Below are 18450 nucleotides of genomic sequence, written 5' to 3' on the forward strand. Positions count from 1 at the left end.
TGGTAGAGTGTATATCAAAGGGCATTCAGGAGTTAGGAAGAGAGTGCGAGATAATTATACTAGGAGACATGAATGCGCACATAGATATAGATGGGTATACCGACTCGACAGGCAAAATGATCATGGATATGTGTGAAAGGCTTGATTTGATCATTTGCAACAGTACCGAGAAGTGTGAAGGGCAAATAACATGGGAGGTAGGAAGGCTTCAGTCGACGATAGATTATGCACTGATGTCACATAGGATATATGATAAGCTCAGGGGAATGCACATAGATGAAGGTGGCTCCAGAAGTCTGGGTAGCGATCACAAACGTATCAAGCTAAGTTTTCGAAGAGCAGTGAAAGTGGGAAGGAGACAAGATGAGCAACTACAGAAAAATTTTTATCCAGGAAGGCAAATTGAAATAGCCACTAAACAAATTGAGAAAGTAATCACGGAGGATAATAAGACAGTGTGGACATACACGAATCTAATTAGACTCTTTGAGCTAGAGCTTGCTAAGACGCGTGACAAGTCACCCCGGAAAAGAAGACACAAACCCAAAAGTTGGTGGGATGAGGAAGTTAAGAGAGCAATAGCAAAACGTCAGGAAGCCTCTAGGGAACACAGACATGCTAAGCAGCGGGGTGAACCGACAGATGATGTTGAAAGAAAATGGGCAACCTTTCTAAGCTGTAGAAGGAATGCATCCCTTCTGATCAATGAAAAGATTAGAAGGAAGGGAGCTCAGTGGCTGGCAGAAGTACATAAAAGATAGAAAGGCAGCTGCGAAATTTTGGAACCATCTAAACTCCCTAAGAAATGAGACGAGCCTAGAGCAGAGTTTTATAACTACAGCCCAAGGTGCTAGGCTAGAAGGGGACGAAGCTATTGAATATATAAGAACAAGGGTCACAAAAAAATTTCAACAAAGACGTACTTTATGCACCACAATAGACAAGGACGAATCAAGTGACGAAATGGCTCCATTTTCACAACAAGAGTGGGAAAGGGCTGAGAAAACGGTTCCTAGTAGTACATCAACAGGCCCAGATGGCATTCCAATTAGGCTGATAAAGACATTAGGTCCGAAGTCTAAGCAGGCTTTGAGAAAGGCAGTGAGCAAAATAATAATCGATGGTGAAGTTCCAGATGGATGGAAACTTAGCAGGATGAGCATGATTTATAATGGAAAGGGGGACAAAGCTGATATAAACAACTACCGTCCTATAACAGTGACATCAGTGGTCTACAGGCCGGCGATGCAGATTATAAAGGAAAGACTGCAGGCGTGGATAGAGGATGAGGGGGTGCTGGGGGAACTGCAGAATGGGTTTCGGAAACATAGGAGGTAGGAAGACAATCTGTTCTCACTGACGCATTGCATCGAAATAGCAGAAAAGGAACACAGGCCCCTGTGGCTAGCATTTTTGGATATTAAGGGAGCATACGATAGCGTGGTTCAAGAGAAATTGTGGGGAATACTGGACACACTAGGCGTGGAACATGTAGTCACTAATCTTTTAAAGGGTATCTATAAAGGTAACAAGGTAGTTATAAAGTGGAAAAAACAGGTATCCAAGCCTGCAGAGGTAAAACGGGGGCTTAGGCAGGGGTGCCCCCTGTCACCCTTATTATTCATGATGTACCTACAAGGATTAGAGGCAAAATTAGAGGGAAGTGGACTAGGCTTCAACCTCTCTTTAGTCAAACAAGGAAAACTTATTGATCAGGCACTACCAGCATTAATGTATGCAGATGATATAGTGCTAATGGCCAACAACAAGGAAGATTTGCAGAGATTGATGGACATCTGCGGTAATGAGGGAGATAGGTTAGATTTTATATTCAGTAAGGAAAAATCAGAGCTCATGATTTTCAATGACAACGAAGGTGGTGAGCTTAGAATAGAGGAGGTCATGCTAGAGATAACAGATAAATACAAATATCTGGGCGTATGGATAAGCAATGGGACAGAGTATCTGAGGGAACACGAAATATACGTGACGACTAAAGGTAACAGGAATGCAGCAGTCATGAAAAATAGGGCACTGTGGAATTACAATAGGTATGATGTTGTGAAAGGAATATGGAAAGGGGTCATGGTTCCTGGGCTGACGTTCGGCAATGCGGTCTTGTGCATGAGATCAGAAGTTCAAGCAAGATTAGAAATTAAGCGACGTGGAATAGGCAGGCTTGCTTTAGGAGCTCACGGGAATACACCAAATCAGGGAGTACAAGGTGATATGGTATGGACATCATTTGAGGGAAGGGAAGCTAGCAGCAAGATAAAATTTGAGAAGCGATTGAGAGAAATGGGGGAAGAGCGTTGGGCTAGGAAGGTTTTCAGCTACTTGTACATGAAGAATGTGGATACAAAATGGAGGAAGCGAACCAGGAAGTTGACTGGTAAATACTTAGAAAACAGCAGGTGGCCAAACCAAAAAGAACTATCGGTTAAGAAGAAAGTGAAGGAAACGGAAACTGACATGTGGAGAATGGGCATGATTAAGAAGTCCGCACTAGAGATCTATCGAACGTTTAAGCAGGAAATTGCCAAGGAAAGGATCTATGATAATACTCGGGGTATTTCTCTACTGTTTGAGGCCAGGACGGGAGTACTGCGAACCAAGACATATCGGGCCAAATACGAAGGGGTAGACACAGTATGCAGTGCGTGTGGAGAGGAAGAAGAAACTGCAGAACACTTGATAATGTTCTGTAAAGGTCTTCATCCTATAGTTCAGGATGATGGCGCAGAGTTTTTCGAAGCATTGGGGTTTAGGGACCGGGAGGGCAAAATAAACTTTAGGCGGGTAGACTTAACTAGAAGAAGGTTATCTGATTGGTGGCTAAAGTCAAGACACGAGTGAAAATTAAACTCTTCACTGCAAAGTACGAATCCTCAAACTCAATTTTTAAGGAAAAAAATAAATATAGTTTTTGGTTCATTAGGTTTTACAGCTTGGTGGCGCTAGCCACCGCCCAATCTAAAGGGTACAGCCATATCCATCCATCCATCCATCCATCCATCTAAAAGAACCGCGCGCTGCGCGCAGGAACTCCTATGCGCTCCGGCATCTTTGGGTCTTTGGGGTGCTTTTTTGATGCAGATTTTTTCGTACCTGCCCATCATTCATGTCTAGCGCATGGTGTCTTAACCCTTGAAGTATGACACGCCAATCTAGTGAATTTGGGCTCCATAAAAGACCTTGTGAGAGATCGAAAATTATTTAAAAAGGGCGTGTCTTATTCTGATTTCTTCTCTCAACTCTTTGTTGAGCAGTCGTCTACAATATTAGGAATAACTGAGTCAATTCATTGGAAGTTAGCTGCGCTCAGAAAGCTGTGGGATGAAAAAAATAATACAGTGTGAAACGCACGCACAACTTGGAGGCCATAAGTAGAGGGGCGAGGAAGGGAATCTTAACCCCCTACACCACGAAATGTTCTCGTAATTTAACTTTTCTGGGCATACTAAAATATATACACGTATTCACAGCGACCACCAATTGCAAAAATTAGTCGTTCTGCTGCACTCCCCTCCTCTCAAAAACAAAAAATCCTAGGTAGTCCTGCGCCGAATGTTTACAGTTGGCGAAGCTGAATATAGCGTGCCTCTGTACTAATGCGCAGCGTATATTTTACCATTTCGACAGTATGAGGTCCTAAAGCAAGTTTAAGTCTAACACAATTGGAAAAAAATTGCACGGCGTAAAAGTAGCCACTGTTCTAAGGAGCCCTCCAGAGCCCTTCACTACGGCGTCCCTCATGATCATATGGTGGTTTTGGGAAGTTAAACCCCACAAATGAATCAATCGAACACACGCCTTATTAACTATTCCTCTGGCACTCACAGCAGAGAAAGTAAGCACTAGCATGTTGACCCTCTCAAGCTCTCAAGTGACTTGGACGATATCCTGTTGTCTCTTGTTAAAGCAGCTGTCACAAAAAGAAAAAAAGGCCCTTTCTTTCTTCCCGTCCTCCTGACTTTGAATCATTGGTCAGGTGGTGATTACGTAACTTGAAATGCATCAGTGATGCCTAGACAATGACAGCGTGAACGCAATCACTGCTGATTGCAGTCGCCATGTCCCTATTCAGAAAACATTTCCATGTGGTCATGAGGTTAACGAAGGTAGCAGTCGGCGTGTCAAAGATAAAACTCCTTATTTGCCCTTACTTGTGGCCGGGAAAGTGAAACTGCAATCACAGCAAGCTCTACGCTGATATCATCGAAAAGGCGTCATTGGTCGAAGAACTTAGATGGGCTGATGCGCGCTGGCATTCATACATATGGCGTCGAATGTCCCAGCGTTATCACTAGTGATCGCGTAAGTTCCGAATGTAACTGTAATGTTCGCGTTGTTTGCGTTATTGCTTAAAAAGCTTCTACGATTACCTACGTATTTCTTAGTCATTCTACAGTATATGAGCAAGGCCGCACCTACACGTGCCAATAACAAAATTTGTGAAAGGAGTTGTGGCAATATATAAGGGAGCGCCGCGCACAAGCGTCCAGGTACTGCAGCCTGTTCTTTTAATCTTGCAGTTATGGGACTTTCCATTGCCTCCTTCTTGTTTCTCGCAGCACTTCTTGTTGCGCAGAGCGTGTGTGTGGGCAGCCTGTTTCTGCCATTCGGTGGCATCACATCCGTGGCGAGCGGCATTCTGGGCTACAAGATTTCTATGGCCGGTTCCTTGTTGTCCATGCTGAGCCAAGGATTCACCGGTACGTTCAACCTGAGGGCCGGCACTGACTTCACGGAATCACCATTCGAAGAGCTCGAAGGACGTCGTGGTCTTCCTGGCCATGACATGACGACGACAACAACCACCGCGAAGACAGAAATTAAGGTTCCTATATCGGCGCTGCAAAACGTACTCAAGTAAGAGATGAGCCTTGCTGTAGAATCAGCTATACCGTGAAGACATTTGTGGAATATCTATCATATCTGTATAAGAAAAGACGCCTGTGGAAGGTCCTTCGCCTGACTAGCCACATTTTTCACGGTTTCTTCTGACAACACTAGTAAGGTGTGCGTTTTGGAAGAGCTTTATTTACTCAAAAATATACAGCTTAAGGCCTTATGTCCATAACCAAGCCAATGCTTGCACATATTTTACGCCAGCAGCACAATATTGCGTTGTTTTTGCAATGAGGCATTTGTTTTGCAGAGTGCTGCGCAGTAATCGCGTTTGTGCCTCCGGTAATGGCAAAAACAATCCATTTCCCAGATAAATTGAAACTGTCGAACGCTTGCATTACTTCATCGCTCATGCTCGAAAATCCGTGATGCTGATGGGGAACGCGAACGTAATACGGCAAGCCTGCCCGCATGCACACAAGGCATTAGGCCTTTTGCTTTTCATTCTCGAGTTCACGATGTGGGTTGCGTCCTGGTGTGGGAGCGCCTAATGGTAAGCTGGCACTGCGCGTTCCGAAGTCCGTTCGAGCGCTTCATATTCGGTAGTACACGGCGTTCGATCGCCTGGCATATATAAAATATACAGATATACGAGTGTGCTAAAATTGGTACCACAAATACGACCTGCGGTTTACAACTGCGGAGAGCACGCGCAATGCGTGGTGCGTATAAGATCATGGTACACCTGGTAATTACCTTTCTCGCATCCCGTACCACGATTTCTGAAACTACGGGTAAGTGAAGTATTATGGGATCACTGTGCAATATCTAAACCCATAGCTGCTGAAAAATAACAAGGTGTTTAGAGCTATAGAAATTGGCTTATTAGCTTTCATTAAACAACACGCTCTACTTTCCGCATGACGCGGTATCTTCAGAGCTCCGGCGCGTGGTTTTTGGACCTGGAAACGAGGTCCAATATCTGCTCACATCGTTAAATTAAAGAGGCCATACTTAATCTTGTATCCCCACTGCAGAGTGCCACAATCGTTATTTTGCAACGTAAAACCCCAGCAGTATTTTTAACCGTTTCAATTTTGCAGCCTGCATCTGTGTCACTTTCAAGCAACGGGAAGCGATATTTACTTTCATTTCTACACTTGCAGCGTGAATGAGGAGCAGAAGCTCCAGATAGACTTGCTGTTTGCCTTCCTGAAGGAAATCGATGACCGAGGATGTGTCTCCCACATGGTTTGCGAGAGCACTGCCGACGCCTTACGCCTCGGTAAAGTGGGTACCGCGACAAAGCACTTCTTCGACACCAACATGGGCGTGGGAACCAAAGCCATCCCGGTGTTCGTCGCTGCCGCGAAGACCGGCCGATCGCGCGGCCTCGCCGGGTGTGCGCAGGCCTTCCCAGAGTGCACCACCAACCTCCCTCGCGTCCTCACCGCAGCCGGACTGATGTAGACCATGACTCACGAGAATAAACATCTTTTCCTCGTGTCCAGCTTATACATCTCCTGGTCGGTACGCGCAGATGAAGCTTGTTTGTTGGTTGGTTGGTTGGCTGGCTGCTCCACCATGCAATTAGATACGAGGCGGCGTTGTTGGTTTATTTATTACGGTGCTCGGCTCCTCTCCCGAAGGCAACAGTTTCAATGCCAGCCGCGACATCCACATTTCGCTGGAGCCGAGGTACTAGGAGCCTTGTGCTGTGCGATCTTACTGCACGTGAAAAAACATCAGATTGTGAAAACTTCCGGAGCCCTCCACGACGGCGCGCTTCGCAATCGGTTCTTGGTTTTGTCACGTAAAATCGCAGATATTATTGGGGATAACGTCGTGCAGGCGTGGTTTGTTCGTTCGGGAGCCTGCTTTCGGTGAAGTATACAGTAGGTAGTGAAGCAATATCTTTCCATCATTATTAGTCTTTCCGCGGCATCCTCTTTCAAATGAGCATATTCTGCAACTGCTTGAATTGCTCGATTATTTCTTCTGCTCAAAATGCATAAGATAAGACTGCGGAAGCATACTTAGCTGATGCTGGTGTCTGGCTTAAATGTATGAAAAAAGGGCATGCTAGAACTATCGGGTACGCTTGTAAATGTTCAGCCCTCTACGCTAAGGCACTCAGTGGAACTGCCACTTACTTTGCAAGATGCAGTTATGTGGCTTAGAAGCGTATTCCCAAAAAATCTGTTTATCGAAGCTTACTGTAACGCCGCGTTTTATTTACTGAATCGGCAAACTTTCTGTACTTTCTATTCTGTGTTGCAACGCCATATTTCTAGCGTTACTTTTTTTTTCATCGCTCTGGCATTCTTCCTTTCTTTGCAGGCTTCAAGGAAGAATTAGGATGCAAGGAAGGACTACGATTCAAGAGTTGGTGGGGATAGCTAATTGTTCCTTGAATGTTGAAAAAGAAATCTGTTTCCTCGAAAGGGCCAACAGGTTGAAGTGACATCAGCATGTCCTAATGCTATTTATTTACAAATACGGGTCTTTCGGCTATCGATAAATAGCACGTGTAAACAAAAATGTTCAGCGCCTTCCAAAATACAAGTTAAGAAAATGCATGTTCACGCAAGTATTTTTTTCTCAATTGCTCTAAACCGAGTCTACGCAGGTACCCATCAAGGCGAGTCTAAAAATCCACGTTCCGCAGATAATAAAACAACAAACGATTCCTAATTGATCTAACGGGCACTATATCAGTAGAATTGGATCACCGGGTACGGTGTGCAGAAAATGCAACAAAGGATATGGGTGCTAGGTCACTGGAACCAGTGCAAACCAACTTATTTACGCAGGAGGATGACAGGATTGCAAGTGCACCGACATTTGAGAGAGGCTGCAGTGATAAAACTTGTACTTTCGAAGTGTATACTAGAAATGCTCGTCATAGCGACAATATATAAACCTTACTGCCTTTTTTAACAGTCTCTTACATAGCTACATCATGCTGAAGCGGATTCGGGAGTTGGGCAAGTTAATGAACATTCATCGCAGAATATTTTACAGCCCAACGGGTTAGAGACGGACACAGAAGGGACACAGCACTGTCCGTCTCTAATCTGTTGCGCCGTAAAATATTCTACGATAGCTATACCATGTTTGTGGTCAGGTCGTGAAACAACCAACGCTTATTCGAGTCTGGCCAAACATTATGCGCTGTGAGTCCACATTCTTTTCTTTAGTTGCTCAAGGTGTGTCGGAAATACCAATGTTTTCGAAGATGTTGTACTGTTGCGAAATACTTTGCCACATCAAATTTGATTGGAGAGTTTTACAAATGAATTTAAGCTCCGTGACACGCAATATACTTACACCATTATTAGTATATGTAAAACGAAGAGGCTATTTCTTATTTGAAAAGGTCGTGACTACAGTAATTTTCAGTAACTAAACAATTGCCGAATTTCACTCATGTTCCAAAACAACGAAACAAAAAAAGTAATCAGTGCATCTTGATCTTGAGTATTAGAGATGGTTTCACAGATAACGCCATTGTCTGCATATATTTTATGTTGAATTTGGTTGTTACTGATAATCTCAGCTACGCCATTTCTATCAATAATAAGTAAAAGAGGTTAATGAGCCTTGTGGCCTCTTCCTGACGTGTATGTACGTCAAATTGCTTTTCGTGGATCCTTCTTACTGTCATTCTTGATTCTCATGCCATTAGTGCAGTTGATTAATGTTCATTTCTTGGTGTGATTTAGGAGAGATATATGGTATGATGAAAGGCACGGAGTTTATCCAGAAAGCAAGTGTCTGATTTTCTACCCTGCACTAGAGAAGGTGGAATGGGAGACAGAAAATAAGGAAAAGGAAACAGAGGAAGAGACCGGGAGGAAAGCGAAAACACACACACACGCTCGAATGTCAAAAACGTTCGACGAGGTGTGTCAATCGCAAAAACTTTAGTAGGGCTTTCGTCGCTTTTCGGCGTGAAGCTCAATCTTTCAAACATTCCAAAATAATTTTTCGGAAAGCAGCTGTTCTTAGAGGCGTGCAAACACTCCTGACAGGGACTGCCTCTGATAGTTGTACTGAGGGAACTGACAAAAAAATGTTCGATGGTTTCGTCAGTGCCGCAGCGGTCACACGCATTATCTGCACATCCTATGCGGAAAGCAAAGGCGTTCGCGTAAGACACCCAAAGCCACATGTGGCAGAGAACGATTGTCTCAGATCTACATAATTCAGATGAAATGAAAAATTGTAGATGTCGATCCAGATGGTTAATACGGGTGTGTATAAATTCGGGCGCGTTCCACAGAGACCTGACGAAATTGTGCGCCAGCGTATTAATTCTTGCTGCTGCGTCGCTTCTTGAGAGTGGAATGAGATCCATCATGCTATTTTTGTGAGTGTTTTTTGCCGCATCGTCAGCATGCTCGTTATTGATGATTCCGCAGCGGCCTGGTAACCATTGAAAAGGTACATCATGTCCATCTGAAGCGCGAAATTGCTCCTGGTATTAGAATTTTAATAAAAGTCAGGTACTATTTCCGCAAATCTAACAAACTAGCTTTGCAGTAGTTTTTCATTCATAGTCGGCTGAACTACTGCATCACGTCGTGGGGTACCACATATCCAACAAATGTTGCGCCGCTACATTTACAAAATCAGGCCAGCCGTATACTAACGTTCAGCTCATTCAGCTACTGTGTCCGACATGCTACATAATTACAGAATCATTTCACTGGACAGCATTGTTGAATACAATATACGCATAGTGTTATTCAGAATAATGTAGAACCCTGCTGCAGTGAACATATTTCCAGAAGCTGTTCCAGTCAATACCAACCGAACACTATTCGCAGCTAGCAACAATGTATTATTGTCATTAGTCCATACTAGTTATGAAAAATACTCTCATTGTTTCACGACGTTATCGACCTTGAACAGTCTTCCTCTTAACGTTAAGCAGTCTTCATCATTAGCTCTTTTTAAAAACACGTCATTCACATTTACGATGTGTACTATTATCTACACCTATTTATATTCATGTTCTCTTAATAGTACCCCAGCTAGTCAACTTTTTCTTGCTTTGTTTCATTTCTTTGTTCATTTGGCCAATATTTTTGGGTTTTTTTTCTATTTTTAAATGTCCTACACACTCAGTGTTTTTGTTGTTCCAATGATTGATAAAATTTCAGTATCTTTATTCTGTATTTTGTTTACCTTTTTTCTGTATTTCATTAACTCATTCCACGTTGTTGACAGAATTGCATTTTACTTGTACATGATTCCCACATTTTCTGACAGAAGGTCCACCTTCAGCCAAACGCTCTGGGACCTCCTTCTGTATACTTATGTAAGCATGTATGTTTTGTATGAAAGTAAATAAACTGAAACGAAACGTATCTTAGCGCGATCGCAAGTAATTTGCTATTCAATGGACCAGCTTGTTGTCGCCAAGTTTGGGAAGAAGCTAGGAAGAAGAGGAAAGATTAAGCGGAAGGACAGGAAAGTTAGCCAGTTCTTAGACCGGCTGGCTACCCTGTGCTGGGGAAAGGGGTGAGGAGAATAAAAAATGATAGAAGAGAAATGTTGCAAAGAGAGAGAGAAAATAGAAAAAATAGCGAAAGAGGAAAAGCAAAACGAAATAGAATAACACACTCAAGTCTGCCTCTGAAGCCAGTTATCCACAAAAAGCATAACAAAGCTTTCAAAGCCTTCTGGGCTGCAGATGAACTCGGCCAAAGACCCAAAATCCTTTGTTCTGACAAAGACCGATCACCTATAGTCCATCCAGAGCTTCAGTAAGTTCTTGTCTTCGCGCGTTAAAGTGTGTACACTCACATAGAAGGTGGGCGATGGTTTCTTCGCAGCTGCAGTAAGTGCATGTAGAAGAGCTGGCCTCAAGTTTGGTATGGCAAACTATGTGAAAATTCCTAGAATAGTGAATAAATATGACATAAATCTGTCGTTGGTCGTTAAGAAAAGCAACAATGTCGTGCGTAAATTTGAACAACTCTGTATCCATCGGGAGATTAGGTTGTCTGCGTTTAGGTACTCTGCATAGTATTTGTTGATTATATGCTCAAAAAGTGTGAAGCTGGTATAGAGAGCAAACATATTGGTCAATAATAAGCTATTATCTTGTTTCAAGACTTAAGGAAACAGCGTTTTCTAACATCCGCAGCTGGAGAACTGGCAGAGATTGACATTTTCAATATTACAGCGAAATAGCACGCCATACTGAGCACTACTTTACAAATACATTTAGCATACTGTCTGGTCCAAAATTTATCGTAACTTCAAAATTATTTTTAGATTATGCACTTCAGAGAAGCTCAATTCAAGATTAGGATGAGCGCGTAGTTTGTTGCACGCTGAAATTCAAGAAGTGATGCCGTTATCGGTAGAAAGAAAAACAGATTTGAAGAATTTAATAAAGGCAGTTGCTATACCTTCCGGATTTTACGAGAATTGACCATCAAAAATGAGCTGCAAAGGGGTTTATTGGCGTGTGTTGCGACGGTGGCAGACACGATCGGAACAGAGCAACGGTCAAGCGGCCAGCGACGATCAGCACGAGGCGAGCGAGAGAAGCCCAAAAACAAATACCCAAGCGGTGGCGATGTTGCTCCCGCCAAAAAAGAGCCATCCTGGCGACCTAAGAGTCTGGAGGCAGAGGGCTATGATATGGCTTAAGGCGGGCGACGTGGACGATGTCACATCCACGCCGGCGCATGTCGTCAGATGGTGAAAGTGGCTCAATGAGAAAATTCACCGGCGAGGTTTGCTCCAAAACGCAGTAAGGACCTTCGTACTCCGGGACGAGTTTTGAGGAAAGGCCGGGGGTTTCGTAAGGAACAGCCAGCCATACAAGTGATCCCGGGGAATAGCTGCGGCTTCTTGAAGAGTCGGCGTTGTTTTTTTTCTGGCGCTGCTGTTCTTGTGACGTAAAGGTGCGTGCGAGTTCACGGCACTCCTCCGCTTTTCGGGCAGCTTCGAACACAGATGGGCATTCGGATGCGTCAGGACAGTATGGAAGGAGAGTGTCAATGGTGTGGGATGGTTCGTGTCCATAAAGAAAAAAGAAAGGCGAAAATCCAGTGGTAGACTGTGGCGCGGTGTTGTATGCGAACGTGCTGAATGGAAGAATGCTATCTTAGTTAGTATGATTAGATGTCACATACATCGCGAGCATATCGCCGAGGGTGTGGTTAAATATCTCCGTGAGCCCGTTAGCCTGCGGATGATATGCTGTGGTCTTGCGATGAACAATGTGGCATTCAGAAAGCAGAGCTGTGACGACTTCTGATAGGAAGGCTCGACCTCGCTCACTTAGCAGCTCTCGAGGTGCACCATGTCGTAGTATGAATCGACGGAGGACGAAGGACGCTACGTCCCGCGAAGTGGCACTTGGAAGGGCGGTGGTCTCAGTGTGGCGTGTTAAACGGTCCACAGCGACTATGATGCACCAATTTTCATCTGATGTTGTTGGTAGAGGGCCATAGAGATCAATTCCGATCCGATCGAAAGGTTTGGCAGGACACGGAAGTGGTCGAAGCGCACCGGACGAGTGGAAAGGCGGTCATTTGGGGCGTTGACAGTCAGGGCAGCCCATAATGAATTTTCGAACAAAATTATACATTCCGCGCCAGTAGAAGCGATGGCGAATGCGTTCGTAAGTTTTCAAAACTCTGGCATGGCCACATTGGGGATCGTCGCGAAAGGAGGCGCATATTTGTGATCGCAAGCTGCGGGGGACAACCAAGAGCCACTTACGACCTTCAGGGGCGTAGTTGCATCGGTGTATCAGCCCATAACGAATGGCGAAATGAGCTGCTTGACGTCGGAGAGGTCGTGATACCGCAGTGGTTGACGATCCAGAGAGACAATCAAAAAGGGAAGCGAACCATGGGTCCTTGTGTTGTTCACTGGCAAAGGAGTCGAGGGCGAGAGACGCGACGGAGTTGGTACAAGTGGTTCCGCAGGCAGAGTCGGGAGGTAAGGGCGAACGGGACAGGGCGTCGGCGTCAGAATGCTTGCGACCGCTGCGATAAATGACGCGAATGTCGTACTCCTGGATTTGCAGTGCCCACCGAGCTAGGTGGCCAGAAATATCTTTCAATATGGCGAGCCAACAAAGTGCATGGTGGTCCGTTACCAGGTGAAATGGGCGACCGTACAAATAAGAGCGCAACTTGCGAAGCGCCCACACTATCACTAAACAATCCTTTTCAGTGACGCTGTGATTGGCCTCACCTTTAGTGAGCGTGCGACTCGCATAAGCGACGACGTATTCGGAGTAGTCCGGCTTGCGTTGTGCGAGAACAGCGCCAAGACCAACCCCGCTAGCGTCTGTATGAACTTCCATTGCAGCTGTTGGGTCGAAATGCCGAAAAATGGGAGGAGATGTTAGCAGACTACAGAGCGTGGCAAACTCGATGTCGTAGTCAGGAGACCAGGATGAAAAGTCTGCGTCACCACGCAGGAGGTTGGTCAGTGGTGACATGATCGACGCGAAACTTCGAACGAAGCGCCGGAACTACGAGCATAGTCCGACGAAAATGCGCCAATCTTTCAGTGTAGTAGGTTTCTGGAACTGTTCGAGTGCTCGCAGTTTTGCAGGATCGGGTAGAACACCATGCTTCGACACGATGTACACTATGATGAACAGCTCTTGCGCGGCGAAGCGGCACTTTTTAAGGTTCAGTTGGAGCCGAGCATTGATTAAACACATCAGAACAGGTTGGAGCCAAAGCAGATGCGAAGGAAAATCGGGAGAGAAAACAACAATGTCGTCAAGGTAGCATAGACACACAGACCACTTCAGTCCTCGCCGTGTGTTGTCCATGAGTCGTTCAAACGTGGCGGGAGCATTACAAAGCCCAAATGGCATAACGTTAAAATTATACAGGCCACCTGGTGTAATGAACGCAGTTTTCTGGTGATCAGCTTTTGTCATAGAAACCTGGCAGTATCTACATCGTAAGTCCAAGGAGGAGAATAATTCGGCTCCTTGGAGGCTGTCAAGGGCGTCGTCGATGCGCGGTAATGGATAGACATCTTTCCGCGTCACCTTGTTTAACCGCTGGTAGTCGACGCAAAATCGAATCGATCCATCCTTCTTTCGAACTAGACCGACCGGAGATGACCAAGGACTGTGCGATGGTTGAATAACGCCACGGCGTAGCATCTCTTTGACCTGGTCGTTGATGACGTGACGTTCTGCAGCAGAGAGCAGAGACACGGCACGGTCTTTCACGCAATGGCTGGTGCGAACCGGTGTCATTGTAGTAATGCACTGCGGAAGTACGACCCAATTTTGCCTGAAAAACGTCGTGAAACGAGTTGTCGAACAAGCAGGAGTTGACTCGGCGAAGGAGAGCTTTAATTAGCGCAAGGGCTATATAAACGCAAGCCAGCGATCACAGCAAGTCTTCTTCCTTTTCTATCCTCGAGCTCCATGCCCACTGCCCTCGTTACAATCACCCCCGGCCGATGAGGGAGCCATCCTGGTGACCTAAGGACAGGTGTACACAGAAGGGTCATGGTATGGCTTGAGCCGAGAGATGTGTACGATTTCTTTTCCCCGACGGCGCTTGTCCGGAGATGCATCCAGCGGTTCGACAAGGTAGTTGACAGGGGATGTTTGGCCTACAACTCGATAAGGGCCATGGTACCTGGACGAAAGCTTGTGGGAGAGTCCTGGAGTAGTAGAAGGAATCCATAACCACACCAGTGAGTTCGGATCAAAGCTCATATGCGTGGTTGACGCGTCGTGGCGATGTTTTTGGCGCGTCTGGTCATGTGACGTGAACGCACGAGCAAGCTTCCGACATTCTTCAGCGTGTGCTGCTGCTCGAGAAACGGTAGTCATCTCTGAAGGGTCTGGTCAATAAGGAAGAATGGTATCCATTGTTGATGATGGCTCGCGTCCATTAAGAAGGAAGAAAGGCGAAAATCCAGTGGTGCTTTGCGTTGCAGTGTTGTAAGCATATGTCACAAAAGGGAGTATGCTATCCCGATTTGACTGGTCGGATGAAGCGTACTTGGCCAGCATATCCCCAAGTGTACGATTAAAACGCTCTGTCATCCCATTAGTTTGCGGGTGATAGGCTGTGGTAGTGCGGTGTATGATGCGACACTCGCTCAACAACGCTTTGATGGCATCGGAGAGAAAAACGCGGCCACGGTCGCTTAGTAACTCCCGAGGTGCTCCATGCCTTAAAACCAGGTTTTGCAGTATAAAACACGCAACGTCTTTTGCGGTAGCAGAAGGTAACGCAGCTGTTTCAGCGTACCGCATTAGGTGGTCGATAGCGACAATGACCCAGTGGTTGCTACTCGAAGTATAGGGAAGCGGACCATAAAGGTCGATTCCGACACGATCGAAAGCTCGTGCTGGACATGGCAACGGTTGCAAGGGACCTGTGGCATGTTGAGTGGGCATTTTGCGTCGCTAGCACGTAAGGCAAGACCTTACGTAACGGCGAACGAAACGGTACATACCGCGCCAGTAGTACCGCAGCTGCAAGCGGGTGTATGTTTTTAACACACCAGCGTGGCCACATTGCGCATCATCGTGGAACGTGGCACAGATGTCGGAGCGCAGATGTTGGGGGATGACGAGCAACCACTTACGGCCGATCGAGCTGTAGTTTCGGCGGTAAAGCAGGTTATCCCGAATAGCGAAGTGTCCTGCTTGACGGCGAAGCGTCCTGGAAACTGGAGCGGGCGTCCGGTTTGAGAGAAAGTCCAAAAGAGAAGGAATCCAAGCATCTTTGCGTTGCTCGGAAGGCATGTCTGAAATGCTGATGGCCAAGGCAGCACTAGTGGAGATAGGCAAGCCGACAGTCTCTGAAGCCAATGGCGAACGTGACAGGGCATCGGCGTCGGAATGCTTCCGGCCAGATATCGAACTCCTGTAACCGCAATGCCCAACGAGTGAGCCGACCATTAGAATCTTTTAGTGAAGATAACCAGCAAAGCGCATGGTGGTCTGTTACAATATCAAACGGACGTCCATATAAATAAGGCCGAAATTTTCCGATTGCCCAAACAATGGCGAGGCACTGCTTTTCAGTTACACTGTAATTCTTCTCGGCTTTACTGAGGGTGCGGCTGGCATAGGCAACGACGTACTCGTCAAAGCTCTCCTTGCGTTGGGCCAGTATGGCTCTAACCCGACACCACTAGCGTCCGTATGAAGCTCCGTTGGAGCAGACGGATCGAAATGTCGGAGTATGGGAGGCGTGGTGAGGAGCCGTCGGAGTTCCTGAAATGCATCATCACACGCCTGCGACCATGCTGACAAATCAGAACTTCCGGCAAGAAGATTGGTCAAGGGGGCGATAATGGAGGCGAAATTGTGGACGTAGCGCCGGAAGTGAGAACATAGGCCGATGAAGCTTCGAAGCTCTTTGATGGTGGTTGGCTTTGGGAACGCCGCGACTGCATTAAGTTTCCTAGGGTCCGGGAGAATGCCGTCCTTAAAAACCACATGGCCGAGAAACACAAGCTTGCGAGCGCCGAAGTGACATTTCTTCAAGTTAAGTTGAAGTCTCGCCGTGGAAAGGCACGTAAGAACTTGCTAGAGGCGGCTGAGGTGGGTCGCAAAGTCGCTTGAAAATACCACAATGTCATCCAAATAACAGAGGCACGTTTTCCATTCCAGACCTCGCAAGACGGTATCCATCATCCTTTCAAAAGTGGCAGGCGCATTGCAGAAGCCAAAGGGCATAACGGTGAATTCATATAGTCCATCCGGTGTTACAAAAGCTGTCTTCGGGCGGTCACCCTCTGCCATGGGCACGTGCCAGTAGCCGGAGCGTAAATCTAACGAAGAAAAGAACTCTGCTCCTTGTAGGCAGTCCAAAGCATCATCGATGCGCGGCAGAGGGTATACGTCTTTGCTCGTTATCTTGTTGAGTCGGTGGTAGTCAACGCAGAACCGGATGGATCCGTCTTTTTTCTTGACGAGAACAACCGGTGAAGCCCAGGGACTGTTGGAGGGCTCGATGATGCCATGTTTCAACATGTCGTCCACTTGTTCATCAATGACACGGCGTTCAGCAGATGACACGCGTACGGACGCTGCCTTAGCGGGGCTTGTTGACCAGTGTCAATACGGTGAACGACCGCAGAGGTTCGGCTTAAGCCTGACTGGTCACGATCGAATGAATAACGAAAGCGGAGAAGATTTATAATCTCTTCGCGCTGAGTTGGTGCGAGCTCAGAGTCGATGGCATCCGATAATACGTCAAGAGCATCATTAGGCGCGTTGGTAGGAGTGACAGCACAAATTGGGAGCAAATTGGGAGCGAAACCGTAGAATCGGGTATAGTAGCCGGAAGAATGCACTCGTAAGGTTCGTAGCTTCCCAGGCATTCTTCACGTAGTAGAGATGACGGGCTGTCCGAGGGATTGCACACATAAATGGCAGCGTGACCATTGCGAAAAATGACGACGGCAAACGGAAGCATGATATTCCGATGGCATAAACAACACAGGCGATTTCGGAGGGGAGGCACACGACACCGAGACAACAACAGCTGAGAAAGGCGCAATGTCAACGTCAGAAGCAGCAAACTCTTTACACGAAGCACCATCGTCGGGGTCATAACACGGCACAGATAACGCGAGTTTAGAACGAGCACAGTCGACCAAAGCAGAATTTGACGAAAGAAAGTCCCACCCAAGGATAACGTCATGCGAAGAACGGAATAAAACTACAAATGTGATGACGTACATCGCACCTTGAATGACGACTCGTGCAGTGCACAAAGCTGAAGGCTGAATATGATGGGACGTAGCTGTCTGCAAAGATAGGTCGGTAAGTTGTGTGGTCACTTTCTTCAAGTTTCGGCCCAATTTCTCGCTAATTACAGATACGGCAGCTCCAGTATCAACAAGTCCGTGCACCTTAATGCCATCAGTATAGAGTTCGATTTCGTTCGAGGGACAGCAGTTAGGTCTTGAAATTTTCGCTGCCAACGCAGTTCTTGCCTCCGGAACTGCGCCTGTCAGTTTTCCCCTCGCGGTGGGCTGTTGCGACGTAACATCGGAGAAATAGATCGACGACGAGGAGGAGGTGAACGGCTTGCACCGGATGGTCGGCGACCGGGACGTACGTCTAGAGGTGGATCGGAAGAAACGGGATATCGCGGCTTAGTGGGCATGGTGGGCATGTAATGTGAGGCCCCTGCAATGTCGTGACAAGGGAAGCTGCGACGACGGCAGTGACGAGCTACGTGGGCTGGGATGCTACATGAAAAACATATCGGCCGATTATCCGTAGTGCGCCATTGGTTGACGATAGGGGCACTGTTCGCTCAATAAGGTACCGTAAATGGTCGTGCAAATGGCGGCGTCATATAAACGTTCTGACCTGTTTCATATACAACCAGAGACGGGACGGTAAGCGAGCGGGAAGATGGCGTCGACGAATAAACGTGGCGAGTTGCTTCGTAGATGGCCGGAGACGCTGGCGCACGTGGCCGAGCAACTGCGGCTGCATACGTTAGTGGTGCGGTAACAGTTGGTGGAGCCTGAGCTGGCGGCAATGCTTCGGCAACTTGCGATTGAATGACCTGGCGAAGCGAAGGCGACAAGGGTGCCATCGGCTCGGTA

The 18450-nt window shown here is 46.6% G+C and overlaps 1 protein-coding gene across 1 annotated transcript; it reads left to right on the forward strand.

The window, feature by feature from the left end:
* The first annotated feature begins 4526 nt into the window (after positions 1–4526).
* LOC119186095 (uncharacterized) lies at positions 4527–6368 on the forward strand. Its single transcript, XM_037434869.2, has 2 exons — positions 4527–4872; positions 6018–6368. The coding sequence occupies exons 1-2, from the start codon at positions 4538–4540 to the stop codon at positions 6319–6321; spliced, it is 639 nt and encodes a 212-aa protein (XP_037290766.2). The 5' UTR covers positions 4527–4537; the 3' UTR covers positions 6322–6368.
* Positions 6369–18450: the final 12082 nt, after the last annotated feature.

Source organism: Rhipicephalus microplus, unplaced genomic scaffold, assembly GCF_043290135.1.
Source record: "Rhipicephalus microplus isolate Deutch F79 unplaced genomic scaffold, USDA_Rmic scaffold_21, whole genome shotgun sequence".
Lineage (NCBI taxonomy): Eukaryota > Metazoa > Arthropoda > Arachnida > Ixodida > Ixodidae > Rhipicephalus > Rhipicephalus microplus.

Excerpts from the sequence above, each read along its gene's own strand:
- LOC119186095 (XM_037434869.2), top strand. The coding sequence starts at position 4,538 with ATGGGACTTTCCATTGCCTCCTTCTTGTTTCTCGCAGCACTTCTTGTT. Across the intron at positions 4,873-6,017 it reads GCGCTGCAAAACGTACTCAA|CGTGAATGAGGAGCAGAAGC; the intron begins GTAAGAGATGAG and ends CTACACTTGCAG.